At 41.1% G+C, this 18281-nt stretch overlaps 1 protein-coding gene across 1 annotated transcript in view; it reads right to left on the reverse strand.

Moving 5' to 3' along the window:
• sema3fa (sema domain, immunoglobulin domain (Ig), short basic domain, secreted, (semaphorin) 3Fa) overlaps nucleotides 1-18281 on the reverse strand; it is a 48856-nt gene that overhangs the window by 14286 nt on the left and 16289 nt on the right. Inside the window, exons 3-7 of the mRNA XM_080890469.1 lie at nucleotides 6316-6476; nucleotides 6168-6230; nucleotides 3793-3912; nucleotides 2317-2406; nucleotides 1214-1307 (exon numbers count right to left, since the gene is read on the reverse strand). Of these exons, the coding sequence (XP_080746595.1) occupies nucleotides 1214-1307; nucleotides 2317-2406; nucleotides 3793-3912; nucleotides 6168-6230; nucleotides 6316-6476 (528 nt within the window). The remainder of the gene's footprint in view (nucleotides 1-1213; nucleotides 1308-2316; nucleotides 2407-3792; nucleotides 3913-6167; nucleotides 6231-6315; nucleotides 6477-18281) is intronic.

Genomic DNA, 18281 nt, shown 5'->3' on the forward strand with positions numbered 1-18281 from the left:
GATGTGAAGTTACCTATTGATACAAAGTATTTCCTGTTTTCTACGTATGTTTTGAACCAGTTTAGTACAGTTCCTGAAAGACCTGTCCAGTTCTCCAGTCGTTTGAGTAATATGTTGTGGTCAACTGTATCAAATGCTGCACTGAGATCCAGTAAAACTAGGACTGACATTTTTCCACTGTCTGTATTCAGACATATGTCATTAAACACTTTTGTCAGAGCGGTTTCAGTGCTGTGGTTCTGTCTAAAACCTGACTGGAAGGCATCGTAGCAATTATTCTGTTTTAAGAAGTAACTGAGCTGTTGGGAAACTGCTTTTTCAATGATCTTACTTAAAAACGGGAGATTTGAGATCGGCCTGTAGTTGTTCATTTGTGTCTTGTCAAGATTGTCCTTTTTCAGTATAGGTTTCAGTATAGGTTTGATTACAGCAGTAGTGTAAAAAAACCCACCTAAATCCTAAACCAGGGAAATTCCACCTTCCTGTTGTGTCAGTGCGGTATGCCTCTGCCCTGCCAACTATGTGAGACGACATTTAGATGATTTTTTTGGTGTTACAGTTTTGCTTGGGTCAGCTGTAACTGAGCTGACATGGCACAGCAAAAGAGAGAGAGACGCTCTCCGCCTTTGTCCTTCACGCATACGTATGCACGCTTGAGCACATGCACACACAGAGGGCAGAAGGTCGCTGACCTGGAGCCATGTCTAACCACCTGTAAGCAGCTGGTAACAAAAGACCACCTACTGACATGAGAGCGCACACGTCCATCTGACCAGCTAAATGACCACGTATCTGCAGACCTGCTTAGACTTGAAACAGCTGACTGACTAATGACTGAGATGGTTATCAGTAAATTAATTTACTTGTGTACATGTGATCATTTATCGACTTTCTCTATCTTGTGTGAATCTAAAATCAGTGTTTAGTTTTGAAATACTGGTTAATTTAAACACAATCTAAAGAAAAAAACCCAAAAGCTCTCTTTATTTGCCCTTTTTTGTTTTTAAATGAACAATTAACTAATTAAAAGGGTTTATCATCACATCATGCACAACCGTCAAGTCTCCTTAAAATTCGGTAACACAGCGCTGCAGTGTCAAAGTGATCACCAGTAGTCCCATTCAGCAATACAAACCAAACACAAACTGCAGATCTTTTATGTCTTTCACGCCTGCACACGTCGTTGGAAGGAAAAACAAAAGCTGATACTTACTGATCAAAGCCGAGACGCTGTTCAGCTTAGGGTCATAGGGACATTTTCCTTTCCCAGAATCCACTTTACCAGGTTCAAGGCGGAAAATGTATTCCTGTAATGGTAAAAGGTGAAGAAAAACATTAACCACATGGTAACAGATTTATTATGTTTAAGGAACTTTTTTTTGTTTGCGCGCGTGCGCGCGCGTGTGTGTGTGTGTGTGTTTGGGTGGGGAGGGGGGGCAGTTTGGCTATATCATTTACTTTACAAGACTTACAAGTTTTAAAAAGGCAATGGCGTCATCAAACTAATGTGATCAGTTGGTTAAGTTGGTAATAATGATTAAGTGTGAGTGGTGACCCTATAGGCAGCTTACATGGCTCTGCTAATGGGAACAAGTAGTGCGCAAAAGCGGTTATCAGTCGATGGCGAGGTGGAGGCAAACGCTGACAGCAGTTCAAAACTCATCCACCATGCTTCTCATGTTAGTGGCTCAAACAAGAATTCATTATTCCACAGTGCAAGAGGACATGTTGGAACATCTGTGTCAACACTGGGTACATGTCTACACGGAGGTCATTCAGGCACTTCAAAGCTCACTGATGATGTCTGACAGGTAGGAAATATGTAAGGCAAAAAAGATGTAAAGCTGTGTTTGTAACCTGAGCTTGGATATTGTTTTTTAGTAACAAGATACAGTATGACTCATAAATATGTGTGTGGTGATGAAAACGCTACCATTTGCGTAAATCAATGAAGATGACAACCGTGGTTTGGGTCAACGATTTTGTGCATTTGTCTGAAAACTTTAGTGAAAGGGGGAACTTTTTCCCCCCGCATATTTTGTTTGTGTACATTTGCTGCTTAATACTGGAGATAAAGGTCTGAAAAAAAAAAAAATACTAGTCATTAACAGGATGCAGAACTTTTTTGTTCGTTCAGTTCAGTTTTGAAAGCAGAGTTGATTGGAGGCTCAGTAGTTCAGCAAGCTGCCTCGATAACCCAAGATATTTAAAAGAAGAAATTTATTTATAGTTATGCTTTCCCCCTATTATTTCCCCCAACTCTAATAAAAAAAGTACTCCAGGTGGGCATAAAACTCTACAAAACTTTCAGCCCACCTTCGCCTCCAAAGGCTGTGATGTAGCGCTGTAGTCTGCTGCTCGACTTGTTCTCCCTCCAGATTGGGATGCCTGTTGGTAGTGGAACCCCTAAAAACAGAGACATGGCACAATGGCCATCTCATTACCGACGTACAACATCCCAGATTAAAGTCAACTGATGCCGACCATGACATAAAAAGAAGAGTAAATATGTCAGAGCAAAAAGGGATTGGACAAAAGAAGTCGAATAAAAAAAAGTAGTTCTTAAAGATGGAAATACAAATGTGAGTGGGTCAAAGTGGAGGTCAAAGGTGATCGAAGAGAGCCTGATGAGTGGCATTGATCATTTGATACCCATGTGCGATTAGACTCAGAGACATGCAAACGCAGCTGTAAAGCATGCAGGTTATACAGAACACATTAAATCGCAAACAACATATACACTGAATATAATTACATCAACATATGAGAAAATACGTGTACGCATGTTCACAGTGTAACTGTTATTAGCAACCAAACTAAATGTTCACGTTTTTTACACTTTTTGATGTGGAGCTCATCAGCCTGCAGAGAAAGCTGTGAAGCCGCCTCGAAAAGGCATAAAAGCTGATGCAGTTAAAGGAAAACGTTTGCAGTTACGGGACAAAGTTTGGGCATGAACTGGGGATTAAAAAATGTGTGAAGCCCTTTGTATAAGACGGGGACGAATTTCTGAACAACTGGTTTTTGTTTACATCTACTGTTACTGAGAAAAATCTTTACAGTGTGAAGTAACATAGCGTTTGGGCCTTAGGGGAGAAACTGAATGACAAGAGACAGACTGACCTTTACATTGAAATCTGAACCCTCCATTTGAACAGTGAGACTAAACAGGCAGAGCGGTGAATGCAAGTGTGTCGACTATAACTGGGTAGGCAGCTGCCGAAGCTCTGCGTGGCCATCGAGTGAGGGAGGGATGGAGGAAGGGACAGAGGGAGGGGTGAGCTACAAGGCTGATGATGGATGAGAGGCTCCATCAGTAATGATTGCTTTTCAGAGGTTTTCAGCAAGACAGCAAGACAGGCCACAGGGCCACAGTGTATAAACAGGTGAGGGTGGGGATGGAGGACCACAAGCAGAGGTATTTTCTATAGATATAGTGTCATCGTGATATTCACAATGGTAAGAGAAGCTTATAGCCTCAATGGCCCCTAAGCAGCAGCACTTAGCTGCTCTTATTTGTTGCCTTACCAACTTCAACTTTGTAATGTTAATGGTGATCTGGAGAGGTCTAACCAAGCTTTTTTCTTTGAGTCCTCCAGACCGTGAAAGAGTGCAAATCGATGAAAACTAATACGCAGAAAATTATGGAAGAGAAGCAAAGCCCATGAAACTAAAGCGCGAGAGCAGGAGGAGCGTCTCTGACCTGAGACTGATCGACTGATATGGTTCTTTAGGAAGTAGAGAGTAGAGGTCAAAATGTCTCCATGGATGCCTGGCTGTGTCTTTGGTTACCTGTGACCTGCGTCCTCGGTCGACATAGGTGCAGATGGGGTTGTAGGCGCCTGTCCCACACACATACAGGTGGGTCCGGTTCCAGGGCTCAATCAGACGGATGAAGTTACCACATTCCCCCTGAGAGACAGCAAAACAAAACACAGACAGCACAAGATAATGAAAATGCAGTAGATAAAGGGAGATGCTTAATATACAGTGCCCTACTGATGGTTAATAACTCCTCTGTCTGCCTTAAAAACATCACATCTATCACTTCCTCTGCTGGCTGGCTTTTGTTTGGCAGCGCTGTTCCACTCTCTGTGTCAGGCTGGCTCTGGCTTCCAATCGGACCACACTCTCACAGGGAAAATGTTTCCAAACACCATTTAAGTGTGTGGCTGAAACCAAGGAAAGCAGCGCCTCTGCGATGTTAAGTGTGGTTGCTTCAGGGATTGAGGTTAAACCCAATTCAGTGTTCTGTCAAATTTGACAAATGGGAAAGATTTTGGTTAGAGCAAATAAGAGTGCTTGAATGAAAAAATGGGAAGAAATGAAAAGGTTTTGAAATCCAATTAACTTTTCTTTTTTTTCTTTTTTTTTAGACAAACCATAAAGCCAAAAATGTGAAAAGCTCAACACTGATTGGCCTGAATTTAGAATTTTAATTTCTTAGTAGCGAAATTCAAGCAATGCCAATGTTTTCCTTTTTTGGACTAAAGACAAAGAGGTGCTCTCAGTGAGCACAGCTCTGTGCTTTCTAGGTTTTTTCCAATCTGTTTGCCTGACCAGCTGTCTGCCTTCCTGGTCACAATCCACCAAATCAAAATTCCAACTACAGAAATGTTCAAGCCGATAAGCTCTGTTCAGATTTGTCTGTCATGTTTTCTGCTAGTGACAGCTGGTGAAAAAGAAAGGATGAACCAAGTAGATAAAAAAGATTGTATGCAGGATGGGGGATGAGCCATTTTGGCAGATTTTAACAGCATGACAGATGCACAAGTCAGAGGTTTCAGAGGATGTGTTTTTGTGCGTGTGTTTACGCATGCGGGCCTGTGTGTATCATTCAGTGCACAGTTGTGCTCCCCCACAGAGAGCACAGTGGGGCTGATTGCCTTTGACCTCCTGCCTGAACCAACATCCCCTCTGAATTGCTTCTGAATTGTCATCATTTGTCATTCACTAAAGAGCGGCCAAGACTGCTGCGATGTCTTGCAGTAGCCGGTCTTATCTCTTATTCTCTTATTCTGTTGATGAAATTTCAAACCCATCCCCTCACACACATACACAGAAGCTGATACAGGCGCATATGAACATACATAGGCCAATGTAGCCAGAGGTGCTTGGAGGCGTGGGTCACCAGACGTGCATAAATGAACATTCTAGTAGGATAAACAGCTGCCTGAGCTTTATACCAGCAGGAAGAGAAGGATTATTATCCACAGCCTCATCAAACTGTTGGTGCACCCTGACTGTGCCGTCTCTCACCCCTAGCATGGATAAAACAAGTGCATATGTGTGTGTTTGAGGGTAGGAGGGGGATCAACGTGTGAACGAAATCAAAGGAGAGGAATCTGGTTTTTAAATGAATTTCAATGATGAGTTTCCATCCCTTCTTTGTGGGGGCTGCACAGGAGGTGCAAGGAGATGTCTGAATGTCTCTGAACCCTTTTAAGACTTCATATGGGTCTGAGGCTTCCAGTGACCGATTCATTTTGGAAGCTTGTCTGAACAACAAAAGGTAAAATGATTACGGTGTGGAAAGAAAGGAAAATAATGATAATAATTTGGCATTTCTAGACTGGTGCATTTTTTTTTTTGCAAGGTTCAAGTTCCTGCTTCAGCTAAATTGGTGGCATCTGTGTGCAATTAGCTATCAGGGATTCAGAGGCAGTAAATAAGAGCTTCATAACCAGTCACACATTTGGAGGAGCTTGAAAATGTCCTCTGTTAACCCCAGTCCAACATTAAAATTGGGAGCATCACCAAAAAAAGACAGGATTAAAACACACTGTTAAATTTGAACAGGGGTAACCCTGGAAACAAAGTGTTTATTTACTTGTGATAGTGTGATACCCATATAGCCATCTTTATAAACAGAGTGTAGAATCTGAATTTTTAAATTTCAGTTTGAAGTCCAGCTGAAGTCTGAGTGCTACTGAATAACCACATTAAATGCATTATAAGGATAATTGTAGCACGGTGTCTCCAGAAGCTATCACTTGTATGATGCTAGTCTGCCTTCAGCACTGATGATTTGATTTGAAAACTTGCAACAACCAAAAATTCAGTATTTAGATGAAAATCAATTAACAATAGTAAGTTTTTATAAATGAAACTAGAAAATGTTTGGGATTTTTCATTCGTCAGAATTGCTTTTTCTTTTAAATACTTACATTGATGTCTTTCCCTGACAAAACACATTCAGTCTTCCTTTGGGGGGCAACAGGCCAGTGGATCTGACAGTGAAAAATACACAAGCTGGTTAGCTGTAAACCCATGCCGAGCTTGGGCAGTTCAGTGTTTAGGTAGAAACTTTCTTACTATGAGAGGCTCCTTGTTGATGTCATGTAGATCCAGAGAGAGTATATAATCTTTGCTGCCCACATACATGCGGTCATGGTCCTCGTCCATGCGAAGGATCCGATAGTCGGTTGAATTCAGCAAAAAGGAGAAGTGGTGAGCAGTGCCGGTAGACTTCAGCTCTATAAAGGGGCAAAAAAAGTGCAAAAATAAATGTTTTTGTTCATACTGAACCTGCAATTACTGTAGTAGAAAAACACACAATAAAACTAGAAAACCCAAACCACAGACATAGTCTCAGGAATTGTGTGTCGGCTGCCTTTTTCTGGAACACATACGCACAAACACACAAAGTATTCTATTGTTAAAGACATGGCAACATACTAATGATGCCAAGCCTACCATCAAACTATCCAAGATTAATTTACAGATTATGTTTTTACCCCTCAATTACATCCTGCCATAATGGGGTTATGGTCAGACTAAATATGGGTACGGCGGGCTTGACTAAAGCAAGCAGACAAAAAATAACTCACGGGAATCCTAAATGAATGGCAAGAGAGACGCAAAAGATCAGTCACAAGTTATGGGAACAGTAAGAAGTCAAATACCACGCTGTTTATTACAACAGGCCACATGGTTGATAACATTCAGGGCCGTGGAGTCTGAACCTCAGTTGTAACAAGCTGTGAAGGGGATGATAGACTTTGTAACAATCTCCCCTGGTGAATTAGCCACGAATGAACCGATGTGCTCCCTGGGAAGCAAAACACCGCAGCATACTTTCCTCCATATCGCTGTTAAATCTATTTTGAAATTAAACTGATGGCTCACATACTGCACGGGGAGGCTCAGTGGTGTGAAAATGTGACTTTCAGTGCTGCTGTACAAAAAGCAGATTCCTCCCCCGATCCTCTTATTATCTTTGGAGCAGCTCTGATAAGTGTATCTGTTTCTCTTGTCTTTCAGAATTTGCTTTGTGAAAGCTAAGATTGTTCTGTTTGTAGAGAAAGCCCAAGGATCCCATGGAAGGCCTGTTCAGGTTCCACTTTAATGGGACCGTACAAATGCTCTTATGCTCTGTGTAGCCAAATCTAAGAGTCACTGGAGATGAAAAAGACTCCATATGGCAGCTATAACGACTTTCCTTAACCCGACCGAGGAAGAAAGTCTTACTTAGGGAAATAAAAGACAGCATGAAGTTCTCCACCTGCACGGGACATGTGGAAATACTGACATGAATCCTCTCCTAGAGAGCTTCTTCGCTGTTGGTTTGCTGAGCTCCTTCAGAAACTGTGAAATGCTGCAGTCACGGTGCAGCATCATGGTGCGCGGGTAGTAAACAGAAACAGACGTGCCTGTCACCCATGTAATTCTCATAAGATGCCTCCAAACACATTAAACAGTTTAATAGTAACCCCGATATGCGATTTTGCCATGCTGTGGTGAAAGTACACGTCAGGGGTTTTATTTTTAAGTTTATTCTGTTCCCCGAATCCTGAAAAAGCATTAAATCAGAAATAAGATGAATATTTTCTGAGGTTTGATTTTTTCAGTGTATTTGAGGGTTTCCAGGAAAGACTGCCATGTGTAATCCAGGATTACTGTATTCATGCAAAAGTCGCACTCACAAACACATAGATAGTATCCTAAGACAGTCGAGCACCAGACTTGTTCTATAAACATCTTCCATCTTCGTTTGCTAGTCAACTAAACACAGCCTGTTATCTGCTGTGGCAAGCCCAGCAGTCAAACGATACTGGAACTTCAGCCGTGACCCCACATTTATCACCTCTGCACTCAGATCTACATGCACGGGCATCAGAAAGGGAGAGGACCGGCTGCCATAAATCAGACAGTTAGGTCACTGCAAACCAGACTAGACGGGCAGACAGACAGACAACCTACTACATTACAAGTAAACGTTCGCCTAAACATATCACCTGTTAATAGCAACCAGCTTCAAGTATCTGACAGCCTGTCATCTTTCTCTCTTGTGAATCTCCCATCCAGGATCACTGGATCGATGTGCTTCACCCCAAAGCAAATCAAATTTCATCCTGTCAGAAGTGACCTAATTAATCCCGATGTGGGGAAAATGACCAGTCAATTGTATACTAAAAAAGCTGCACTGGGAAAACTCAACATGTATTAATATGGGAACCATGATTTAACAGATATTAACTGAGGTACCTGTCCAAGATTACATGTCACTTACACATCACCAGCATCCTAACATCTACAGCACTTCGGACTCATTCCATGTGCTGTGGATGTTTGTCTACATGAGGACTACAGCTCCTTCAGCTAAAATAGAACAAAGATTGAAATGGTGGATGAAATCACTTCTTTTGTAAAAATTAACTAAATTAATACAGATTTTACTTGCTGTCAAATAATGTTTTTGTTCTGTTTTTTAATTTGTTGTTTGTGGTTGTATTTTGCTGGTTTCTGTATTTTAATTTATTAGAATCTATTTTAATCTACTGCTTCATTGATGTCTTTTTCTCTTTGTAAGGTGACCTTGTGCTTTAGAAAGGCGCCCTTAAATAAAATGTATTATTATTATTATAAACTCTTGGAAATCAGATATAAGATATCTATATTGCACAAAGTTAAAACTCGCAGGCCTAAAACACTCTTAAATGACAGTATTCTCTTTTTTAAATTCTGGCATATCTCAGTTATTGTGCTGAGCAATGGGGTAAAGTATATGACATCAATTAAAAACTCTTAACAACAATTAGGACAGCACACAAAGTGGGTTCAAGATACCGCACCATCTGAACTCCGTTAGTAAAACTTCATGATCTGTTTGACTTGAAAATTTGAGAATTATGTTCAAAGCAATACGTGATCACCTTTTGTGATTTATAGAAAATGGCAAGTTCAGTAGATCAGTTTAACGTCGTCGTGTTTATTTTGTTTCTCTCTTTTGAGCTTGTGAATGAACTCAGCTCAACTCAAAATACGACGTGAGATTTCTAAAGTATACTGGCTCCTCTCATCCTGACATTTTAGTCGGTGCAAATGACGTGGCAAGCTTTCACAAAGAAGAAACATTACATCCCTGCAAGGTGAGACACGCTAAAACACATTTACCTTGAAATAATGCCTGAGGTGTGGTGAGATTAGTGGTGAAGTATGGTAACAGTCCACCTCGAACCACACATACACTCTATTGTCAGCACAAATTCATCTTCTCAAAAAGCATTCCTGTGTGTTAAGGAGCTCAGACTAAATGGTTGTTTGAAGCAAAGAAAAACGCTCCAAAAAACAACCAAAAACAGGCATTTAACATGGAATTAAATGGCTGAATTTACCACCAGCTGGTACATTCAGCAATGATAGGGCACAAGTGCAATGATAGTGCACCAGGTCCTGCATTTTTTTTTAAAGACCACAGAACCTCGTGTATATCACCCAGCTTCCCAGCAAGGTCTTTGTAATAATTACCAGACAGTCAGGCAGGCAGAACATTGTCTTTTTCTTTCTCTATGACCTTTCTCTAATTGCCTTCAGTTTGTTGAACAAAACTCAATCGACTCTGCAGAAATGTGAATAACACAGACTAGTCAACTGATCCTTTAGTTAGTCACCTATGTGATCCCTCTGCTCTGCTTTGAAGCTAAGGTATATAGGCTTTTATATACTTTATATTTTTATAGGCCAGTATTTGTACCATGGTGTGTTGTTCCTGGATCAACCCTAGTCAGGGTCCTCAAAAGGACATAAATGACCCCTGTTTTGTATCTATAAATAGATAATAAAACACGTACCACACAGACACCACTACTGCTTCTTTAATGCCTCTTTCAGCTTAAGCCCCTTCCTCACAATCAATCTGCACTTAGTACGAGGGAGCAGGCAACAGAAAATCCCGCATACCTGCCCAGGCATTCATGGCATGTGGTCTAAATTTCCAAATTTACTTATGTTCACATTCTCCAAAGTAAAGGTGTGGTTCTACCTTGTTGCAGCTTGTCTGCAGCCAAGCATGCAAGGATGTGTCCCTAAAAGTAACTTTATATATAAGACTGTCTGTAAAACTCCCTTGACTAGCACTGTAATTAATACCCTATGAACAGCTGAACTTGCTTTTCTGTAACCATATCGACAATCCAAGTTGTGCAAGATTACTGAAAATACTCTTTCACTTTTACCTGTTTAGAGTCCCAATAGGATGATCAACTTCATTGGTAAGCATTTGTTAAGTATGGTGATAGTAATTAAGCATAATGACTGCAAGCAAGGAAACTAGCTTGTCTGTGACTGTCAAATGTTCCACTAGAATTAGTGTGGTGTGGTTGCACATCCCAACTAGCCAGTTAGAATTTTGTTAAGACATGACCTTTGAACATCGGATGCAACAAGCCATCATTTCTTTCTTTTATTAATCTTTTTAGATTTGTGTAAATTTAGCACAAGCCAAACACATACTATGAAGTCATACCGACCTTTGACCACCAAATTCTGATTTCTTCATCTTTGAGTCCAAGTGGATGTTTATGCTAAATCTGAGGAAATTCCCACAAGGCATCCAAGAGATACCACATTTAGGACAAGCTGACAACACGATGAACCACTAAATGTCCACATATACTCACTTTACCTTATCGCCGTATAAACAAAAAGTGGTTTTAAAAGGAGGAATACACTGTACATACTCAACATCAAATTACAGCAAACAACTTAAAGTAAAACAAAAAAAATTCTGTGTTGCTGTTTGAGCACAAATTAAACAAACAACGACAGCATGTTTATTTGTGCGCTTATAGCCACATAACAAACATACTGGAATTCAGGCCGTTTCACTAGCTAAACTCATCTGCTGCCCGTGTGACATACAGATATGATAAAAGAAGTGTCATTGTTTTTTGAGCAAGCTTACCTTTAAAGAAAATATCTAGTTCTAAAATAAATAAAAATGAGCTGTGGATTAGCAGAGTTACTTCGGAAAACACTGACACACTTGCCATTTAGGTTCGAAGACTTTAATCTGCTTGAAGACGCATGCAGTCTAGGACTTTCTTTCATTCAGTGCATCTCTCAAGTGAATACTGAATGTCTGGGGCCAGTGTATCTTTGTGTGTTTGCACAGAATGGAGAGGTCATTGGGGATAAAAGAGCATCTGAACAGCGGTGGGAATGCTTATCAGCTCAACCCGACTTGGTGTTTGTCTTTCGTGTTTGCCTCAGTTCAGAACCTCATAATCAGCCTCTCACCACCCTTTGGGGTAAGGTCTATTGACTCACAACACATGTCACTGGAGCTGATTGCTGCTTACCTGCGCCTGTCAAGGAGAAATAATTGGCACCAGATTACATCTTATCTTAGAGCTTCCGGATGCTGTCACTCAGATGCTCTTCATGCTTGTCTGCTACTGATACACGGTATTAGTGTGTGTGTGCGCGCGCGAGTGTGTGTGTGTGTGTGTGTGTGTGTGTGTGCTCACAGAGAAAGAGGTAGAGCTCTCTGATCCTCACATCAAATCAGAGACACCTGTCTCCCACTGCACAAATCGAAGGCAGGGAAAGATTGATTTAAGTTCACTTCCTGAGTGGAAATGAGAGATTATAACAAATCTATTTCTGCTGTTACAGATGACAGAAAAGGTTAATTAAAGCACATGGGAGAAGAAGATCCCTGGTTCAGCTGACAGCAAAGGTCATGCAGTTTCTCTGTATCTGGTCCACAAACCTGACCTTTGTTAAAGTTGCATTATATGGTATCTATATGACGTGATCAGAAACAAGAGCAACTACATCCAGAGACTGAAGAGGATTGACTTGCCTTATGGCTTTTGAACCCTCAGACAGAACAGCAAACATCAATCAGTTATTACTGTTGATTTTCTTTTTTAAAGAAAAGCAAAAATAACTTCAGGCTTTTTTAAAACACAGTGTAAGAGTTTTGATTGAAACATATTTAAATAACCAATACAAACGCTTGAGGCGGTTCCCGGTCCAGAACGCTGGCTTTTCTCTCTGTACACAGTGCCACAGACAGCTGTCCTCAGCAGAGTTGAGGGTGAAAGGTTAAAGGACATGAGGGGTCTGTGGTGAAAGCTCACAGTGGCCTCCTTACGTTCAGCAGAGCTGGGTGGTCATGATGATGTTTGGGTGGGGTGCTTAAAGAGGATGGGACCGGTGAGAGGTGGGATATTGAAAAGTCTGAATGGGGGAGGGCACAATTTTGTTGACTCTCTTCCTCTATAACGCTAATCTCTAGATTTTAAAGAAAATAACTGGTTGTTCCTTACTTTGGTTTCGGTTTTATGCCATAGCATTGTGCGCTCTTGTGGCTGGCTGCTGTATGCACGAATGTTTGTGTACACGTATGGCTGGGATGGTGTTTATGCTGTGATAAAGCTGTTTGTTGTTGTAGCTGTGCCATCGCTTGCAGCGGGCTGGTCAGGATGGCGGCAGTGGTCAGTGGTGACAACCTAGTTTAGAAGGATTATGGAGAGGGCTGAATAATGAGACAGAGCGGGTGTGAATGAGTGAAAAATCCTCCTCTCCCCGGCTGACCTTTGGCCTGGCACTTAGAATAAATACTCTCCCTCTTTGTCAGCTGCACTAACACAGAGCCAGATGTATAAAGATCTCTCAAAGGAATCTTCTGATTCCTATTTATAGTTTTTTCCTGATTCTTGATTTGATTAGGAAAATTTGCATCTTTCTCAAGCCAAGTTGTCAGTGGATCAGTTCCCTTCCTGCTGACTTTAGCCAGAACTGAACAAAGTGTAATTTCCATCATGTCTTTTGGCTTCCTTGTGTTGCAAGGCTATTGCCAGTATGCTGTTAGCTGGGGGCAATAAGAGGAGGGTAATTAGAAGGTAAATTTAGAGAGACCATTAGCAGCAAGTGTTGACTCAGGGTCTACTGGGGACAACTGCCACCTCTACCTTCTCCGGGTGTTCCACTCTCAGTCAAGCACTGAGAATCTACTCTATTCCCTATGGTGATTTTTCACCCACAACAGCAAATGTTACGGTAGAGGAGTGAGAATGGAAGGAGGAGTCCCGAGGGTAGAGGAGGCTGACAGCAAACCTAAGAACTTCCATTTATCAAAGCAGGCAGGAGAGAGCCATAGAAACTCTGAGTCAAACTCTATGAAAGCTCCTCTGTACAGCCAAGGCAGAGAGGCTGAGACTCCTCTAGAGCTGCTTCAGGGCCAAAAACAAAGCTCACAAAGGCACACAGAGGCTCTTCAATTCTAATCATGAGTTGGAGTGAGGACGAAAACACCCTGATTGTCTGCCCAGCTACACACAAACACTGATTAGGACCTCCGCTGCCAGGTTAGTTAAAAAACAAGAGATGGAAGAGAGACTTAAAAGTCAACAAAGTAATGAGCAAGTATGATCTTCATCAACAATATACAAACAGCACAAATACACAGAGATCAGCCACAACAACAAAAACACTGACGGCTAAGTGAAGCGCTTAGAAGTGATTAACATTAATCATCTTGCATGCAATGTTCTGATGGGAACCTTTGGGTCCTGGCATTCATGTGGGGTCTACTTCTTGGTAGGTACCAAACACGTAAACACTGATGCAAAATAAACACACTCCTTTATGGCAGACAGGCCTCCAAGCTCCCTAGATCCCAATCTTATTGACCACGAGATGCACCTGAACAAGAATGATCCATGGAGGCCCTAACTCACAACTCAAAGGACCAAAAGATTCACTACCAGCGTCAAAGTGCAAGACCCTCCTGCGGGTTTGGACACATCACACCTGTTGTGGCAACATAAGGTCAACAGAGCAGTGTATTCCTTCATTGCCCAGGTAAAGTTTGTGTTTACGTTTTTGTTTATGGAGACTCATTTTAGCATTTCCTTTATTTATTTATTTTGCATCTAAGAAACTATGGCTTAAACAAACAGTGTATTGGTGAACAATCCCTTGGGTGGTGGTCAGCCTCATCAGATGAACTGGTCACGTGGTATGATGTAGTCCAACTTTAATATCTTGGACAGAAACTGGAAACTTTATTCCTCTTCTCTTCTGGAAATCCAGTTCACTCCACAGGCAGCCATATGTGGGAAGGTGCAGGCACAAGTTTTTTCAGCAAATCCTCCTAAAGGTTTAATGTAAGTGACAAAAATATCTAGCGGCTGTAGAAATCGGGACTCTTGTCTCTCAGGGGGAATGGAGAAAACAGTGTTGCATTGTTTAAAAACCACACCGTCCACAGAGGAAGGTGGTCAGACAGATTTGGAGGTCACAGGAAACCACTGCTTATTTGAGGTTCTGAACTGACGGTCTTTTGTGACACCACAAATATCATTACAAATCTGATAAAAAGGGTTTTGTGCATTAATCAAGCATTGTAGTATTGTCCAATTGGAAAAACTCTTAATTCATGTCCAGATAAGCCAATAAACAATGTAACAATTTATATCAGCTGGGATCAAAACGAATGAACTTTTAAATTCATATTTTTGAGAAAATTACTTTTGAATTATTCCTTTAATTTACAAAATGAAACCAAATCATTTCCCAGAGAGGAGCGACATGTAAACAAATATCTCAAGATCATTTATCACGTTGCCATCCAAATTCAAATTCAAATTCAAATTTTATTTGTCACGTACACAGTCATACACAGTACGATATGTAGTGAAATGCTTGGACAACTGCTCGTGACCTAAAGAAAACAAAAAAGGAAAGGCTATGAATAAGATAGGAAATAAATATGAAAAATTAAAAAGGGTAAATTTAACTAGGAAGGAATAAAATATAAATTAAGGTTAAAAATGAAATAACTGTACAACACAAATTAGAATGAAGGGTAAATTTAACTGGGAAGAATAAGATAAAATATATAAATTAAAGTTGAAAATAAAATAACTGTACAACAAAATACACAATACACAATATAGAACTATATAAGAATGTATGAAGAAATCTAAATCTAAATAAATATATACACAATAACAGCAGCTGTACAAGTATTAACCGGAAATGAAGAATATAGTGACCAGTGTTGTGCAAAAACAATGTCCAGAATGTCCAGTGTGTGTGTGTAAGAACCATATGTGTGGGTCAGTACTATGTGGTGGTGTGATTGAGAGACCGTATCGCCTGCGGGAAGAAGCTCCTCCTCAGCCTCTCTGTGTTGGTCTTCAGGGAGCGGAATCGCTTTCCTGACCTCAACAGAGAGAACAGTCTGTTGTTGGGATGGCTGAGGTCCTTCACGATCTTCCTGGCCTTGGTCCAGCACCGCCTGCTGTAGATTGAGTGCAGGTCAGGGAGCTCGGAGCGGATGGTGCGCTCAGCTGACCGCACAACCCTCTGTAGAGCTCGTCTGTCCTGCATGGTGCTGTTCCCGAACCAGGTTAAGATGTTTCCCGCCAGGATGCTCTCTATGGTGCACGAGTAAAAGTTCCTGAGCACCTTGGAGGGCAGTTGGAAGTCTCTCAAGCGTCTGAGGTGATAGAGACGCTGTCGGGCCTTTTTCACCACGGTGTTGATGTGACAGGACCATGACAGGTCCTGCGTGATGTGAACTCCGAGGTATTTGAAGCTGTCCACTCTCTCCACTCTATCCAGCAACAATTTCTTCACACTGAACATTTCCATCAGCCTTGCCCACCACCCAGAACAATGTGGGAATTCTTTAAAGATATATGCATACAGCTCTAGTAAATATATTATAGCAGCTATACCACCCCTATTTACATTAAATCATTCCTGCTTAACGCCATTTTCATTTATCAACAAGCTTCCTCAAACACCTCTCATATTCTTTGGCTTGTCTGATCCTGCTAGTATCCACTAGCCTCTGTCTGCATACCAGCCCACTGAGATAACAAATGCCTTTTTTCTGCCGAATCTTTTTCTCTTTTCTTTGGCACCCAGCATGCTGCAGGTGGAAAAGGTAGAGAAATTCGGGAAATGTGTTCAGTGAAGATGTATTTTGCTCCTGCTGTCACTCTTGTTCTTCACCCATTTAAATTAGATGTATAAAGAGGGTTCTCAAGTGGCATGTCTAATAACATTAGGCCTTTTGAACAAGTTTTAACATTTTTATTAAAAAACAACAAAAAAAAGAACATAAAATGTATTTTTATTGCTACTCACCAACTATGATATTTGATTGTGTAAAATAAGATGATCAGTAAAACTTTGTAATATTAACATAACACTGTCATTACACCCCAATGATCAGACAGGCCAAGCTTCAAGGCCACCAAAATCTCTGAAATGATCATTCTACAACCCACTGATGTGGAAGTGCCAGAAGCCCATCTGAGTCAGCTCAGTTGACATTATGCCACATACCCTGCTGCTGCATACATCCACTTGACCCCACGTCACAGCTACACAATAGCGGGGTTACCCCCGACCAGGTACGTGTCACCACACATCCCCAGTTCAGCCTTGTGCACTAATGCTGCATGACAGGCAAAAGACAACCAGATAATTCTCGACAATCATGCGGCTGGTTGTTGAGCGGTGTGGTGTGGTCGTCCGATGGGCTGCTGTAGTTTGGACCTCCTCAGCTGTCTGACAGGCTTTGTTCTCAGAAACTGTGGAGTTACGCGTTGGTGCAATGGCAGAAGCAGGCATGGTAGCTCATAAGACCTTAGTGTCCTTTTGAAGCCAGCTTAAAGGGTCCAATTAAAGGAAATATCATTGTAAATGTTTCCCGCACCATCTGTTGCACTGTCACATTCTTGACAGACTACTGACACCATTTATTTGACAGTAGCAGAATAGCATTGGGTATGACAATGGTATTCTATTGGCCAGTCAATATCAGTATGAAATATCTCAACTTTGGATGAAATATTCATTGAATTTTCTAGAAATTTCCACACATCCCCAAGAGGATGAGCACCAGTGACATCTGGGGATCTTCCTGAATTTTTCTCTAATAGTTATTTCACCAGATATTAGCTGCTGTTGACATTCATGTCTCGTTTAGAATTGGAGTACACTGATAAATGATCATTTGTTTACATTGAGATATATTACAAAAATATTCCCATAAATATAAATATTTATGGGCTGCCACTACGAGCAATTATTGACTGAAACTTCCATGAAGGTCAAGATTTTTCAAAACACTCCCTCAAGAGATGATCTTTCCCAGACGAATCAAATATAACATTCCTCCAGTAATCCACTCCATTAGAGGCCAGACTGTGCACTGGTCAACCAGCAGATCAATGGCATTGATCCCACAAGATGACTATAAAGATAATTACATTCAGAGGAAAAAAAACAACAAAAACAAAACTCTGCCTCCAAGTACAAGTACTGAAACAACAAAATTGGCTAAAAAAAAGTTAATTAACCTGCAAAGATTCTCTTGAAAGTTGAACATATACTCAAACATACACATATATTCCCTGAACAGTTTTTATAGGTAATACCCGAGCTTCTTTTACTCAGGAGCAGCCCAGAAACAATATTATGCTTCTTCTTATGGCCGAGGCGAGAGTAGTTGAGCCCCACTAATGCCTGATGTTGTTTTAAAGCGTTTCATTTCTTTGATTTAAGCTGCTTACACCAAATATCTCCTATAACTAAATCCCCCTGAGAAAAAGACCAAATTGAGGCAGCAACTATATCTCTGTGCGTCTGATTCTGTGTTGTGTGTCTACCAAGTCCAGCAGCCTTCACTTCTGTGATTCTTTTATGTTTTGTGGCTTTTATGCAAGGACTGACACTTCAGACAAACTTATATTCTGTCTGCAGACAACAGCAGTTATCACTGAGTCTAGCATCCCACTGCCTCTTTTCATCAATCATCTTTTGTTCGTCACCCTTTAAACACTAACCCTTTTTGGATTTTAGTACATTTGCAAGCATTAGAGAGATTCAATGCCGGCTCACATCAACACAAACACATGCGTGCACACGGGGGTTTGATTCTGACATTGAATGAGATCAGCGGGAAAGTTTGGTGAGAGCTGCGGGAAGAAAAGAAAGTAGGGAAGGCCAACTGGTGAGAATTAGCTGAC

The sequence above is a fragment of the Rhamphochromis sp. 'chilingali' genome, assembly GCF_963969265.1.
Source record: "Rhamphochromis sp. 'chilingali' genome assembly, chromosome: 9".
NCBI classification, from domain to species: domain Eukaryota; kingdom Metazoa; phylum Chordata; class Actinopteri; order Cichliformes; family Cichlidae; genus Rhamphochromis; species Rhamphochromis sp. 'chilingali'.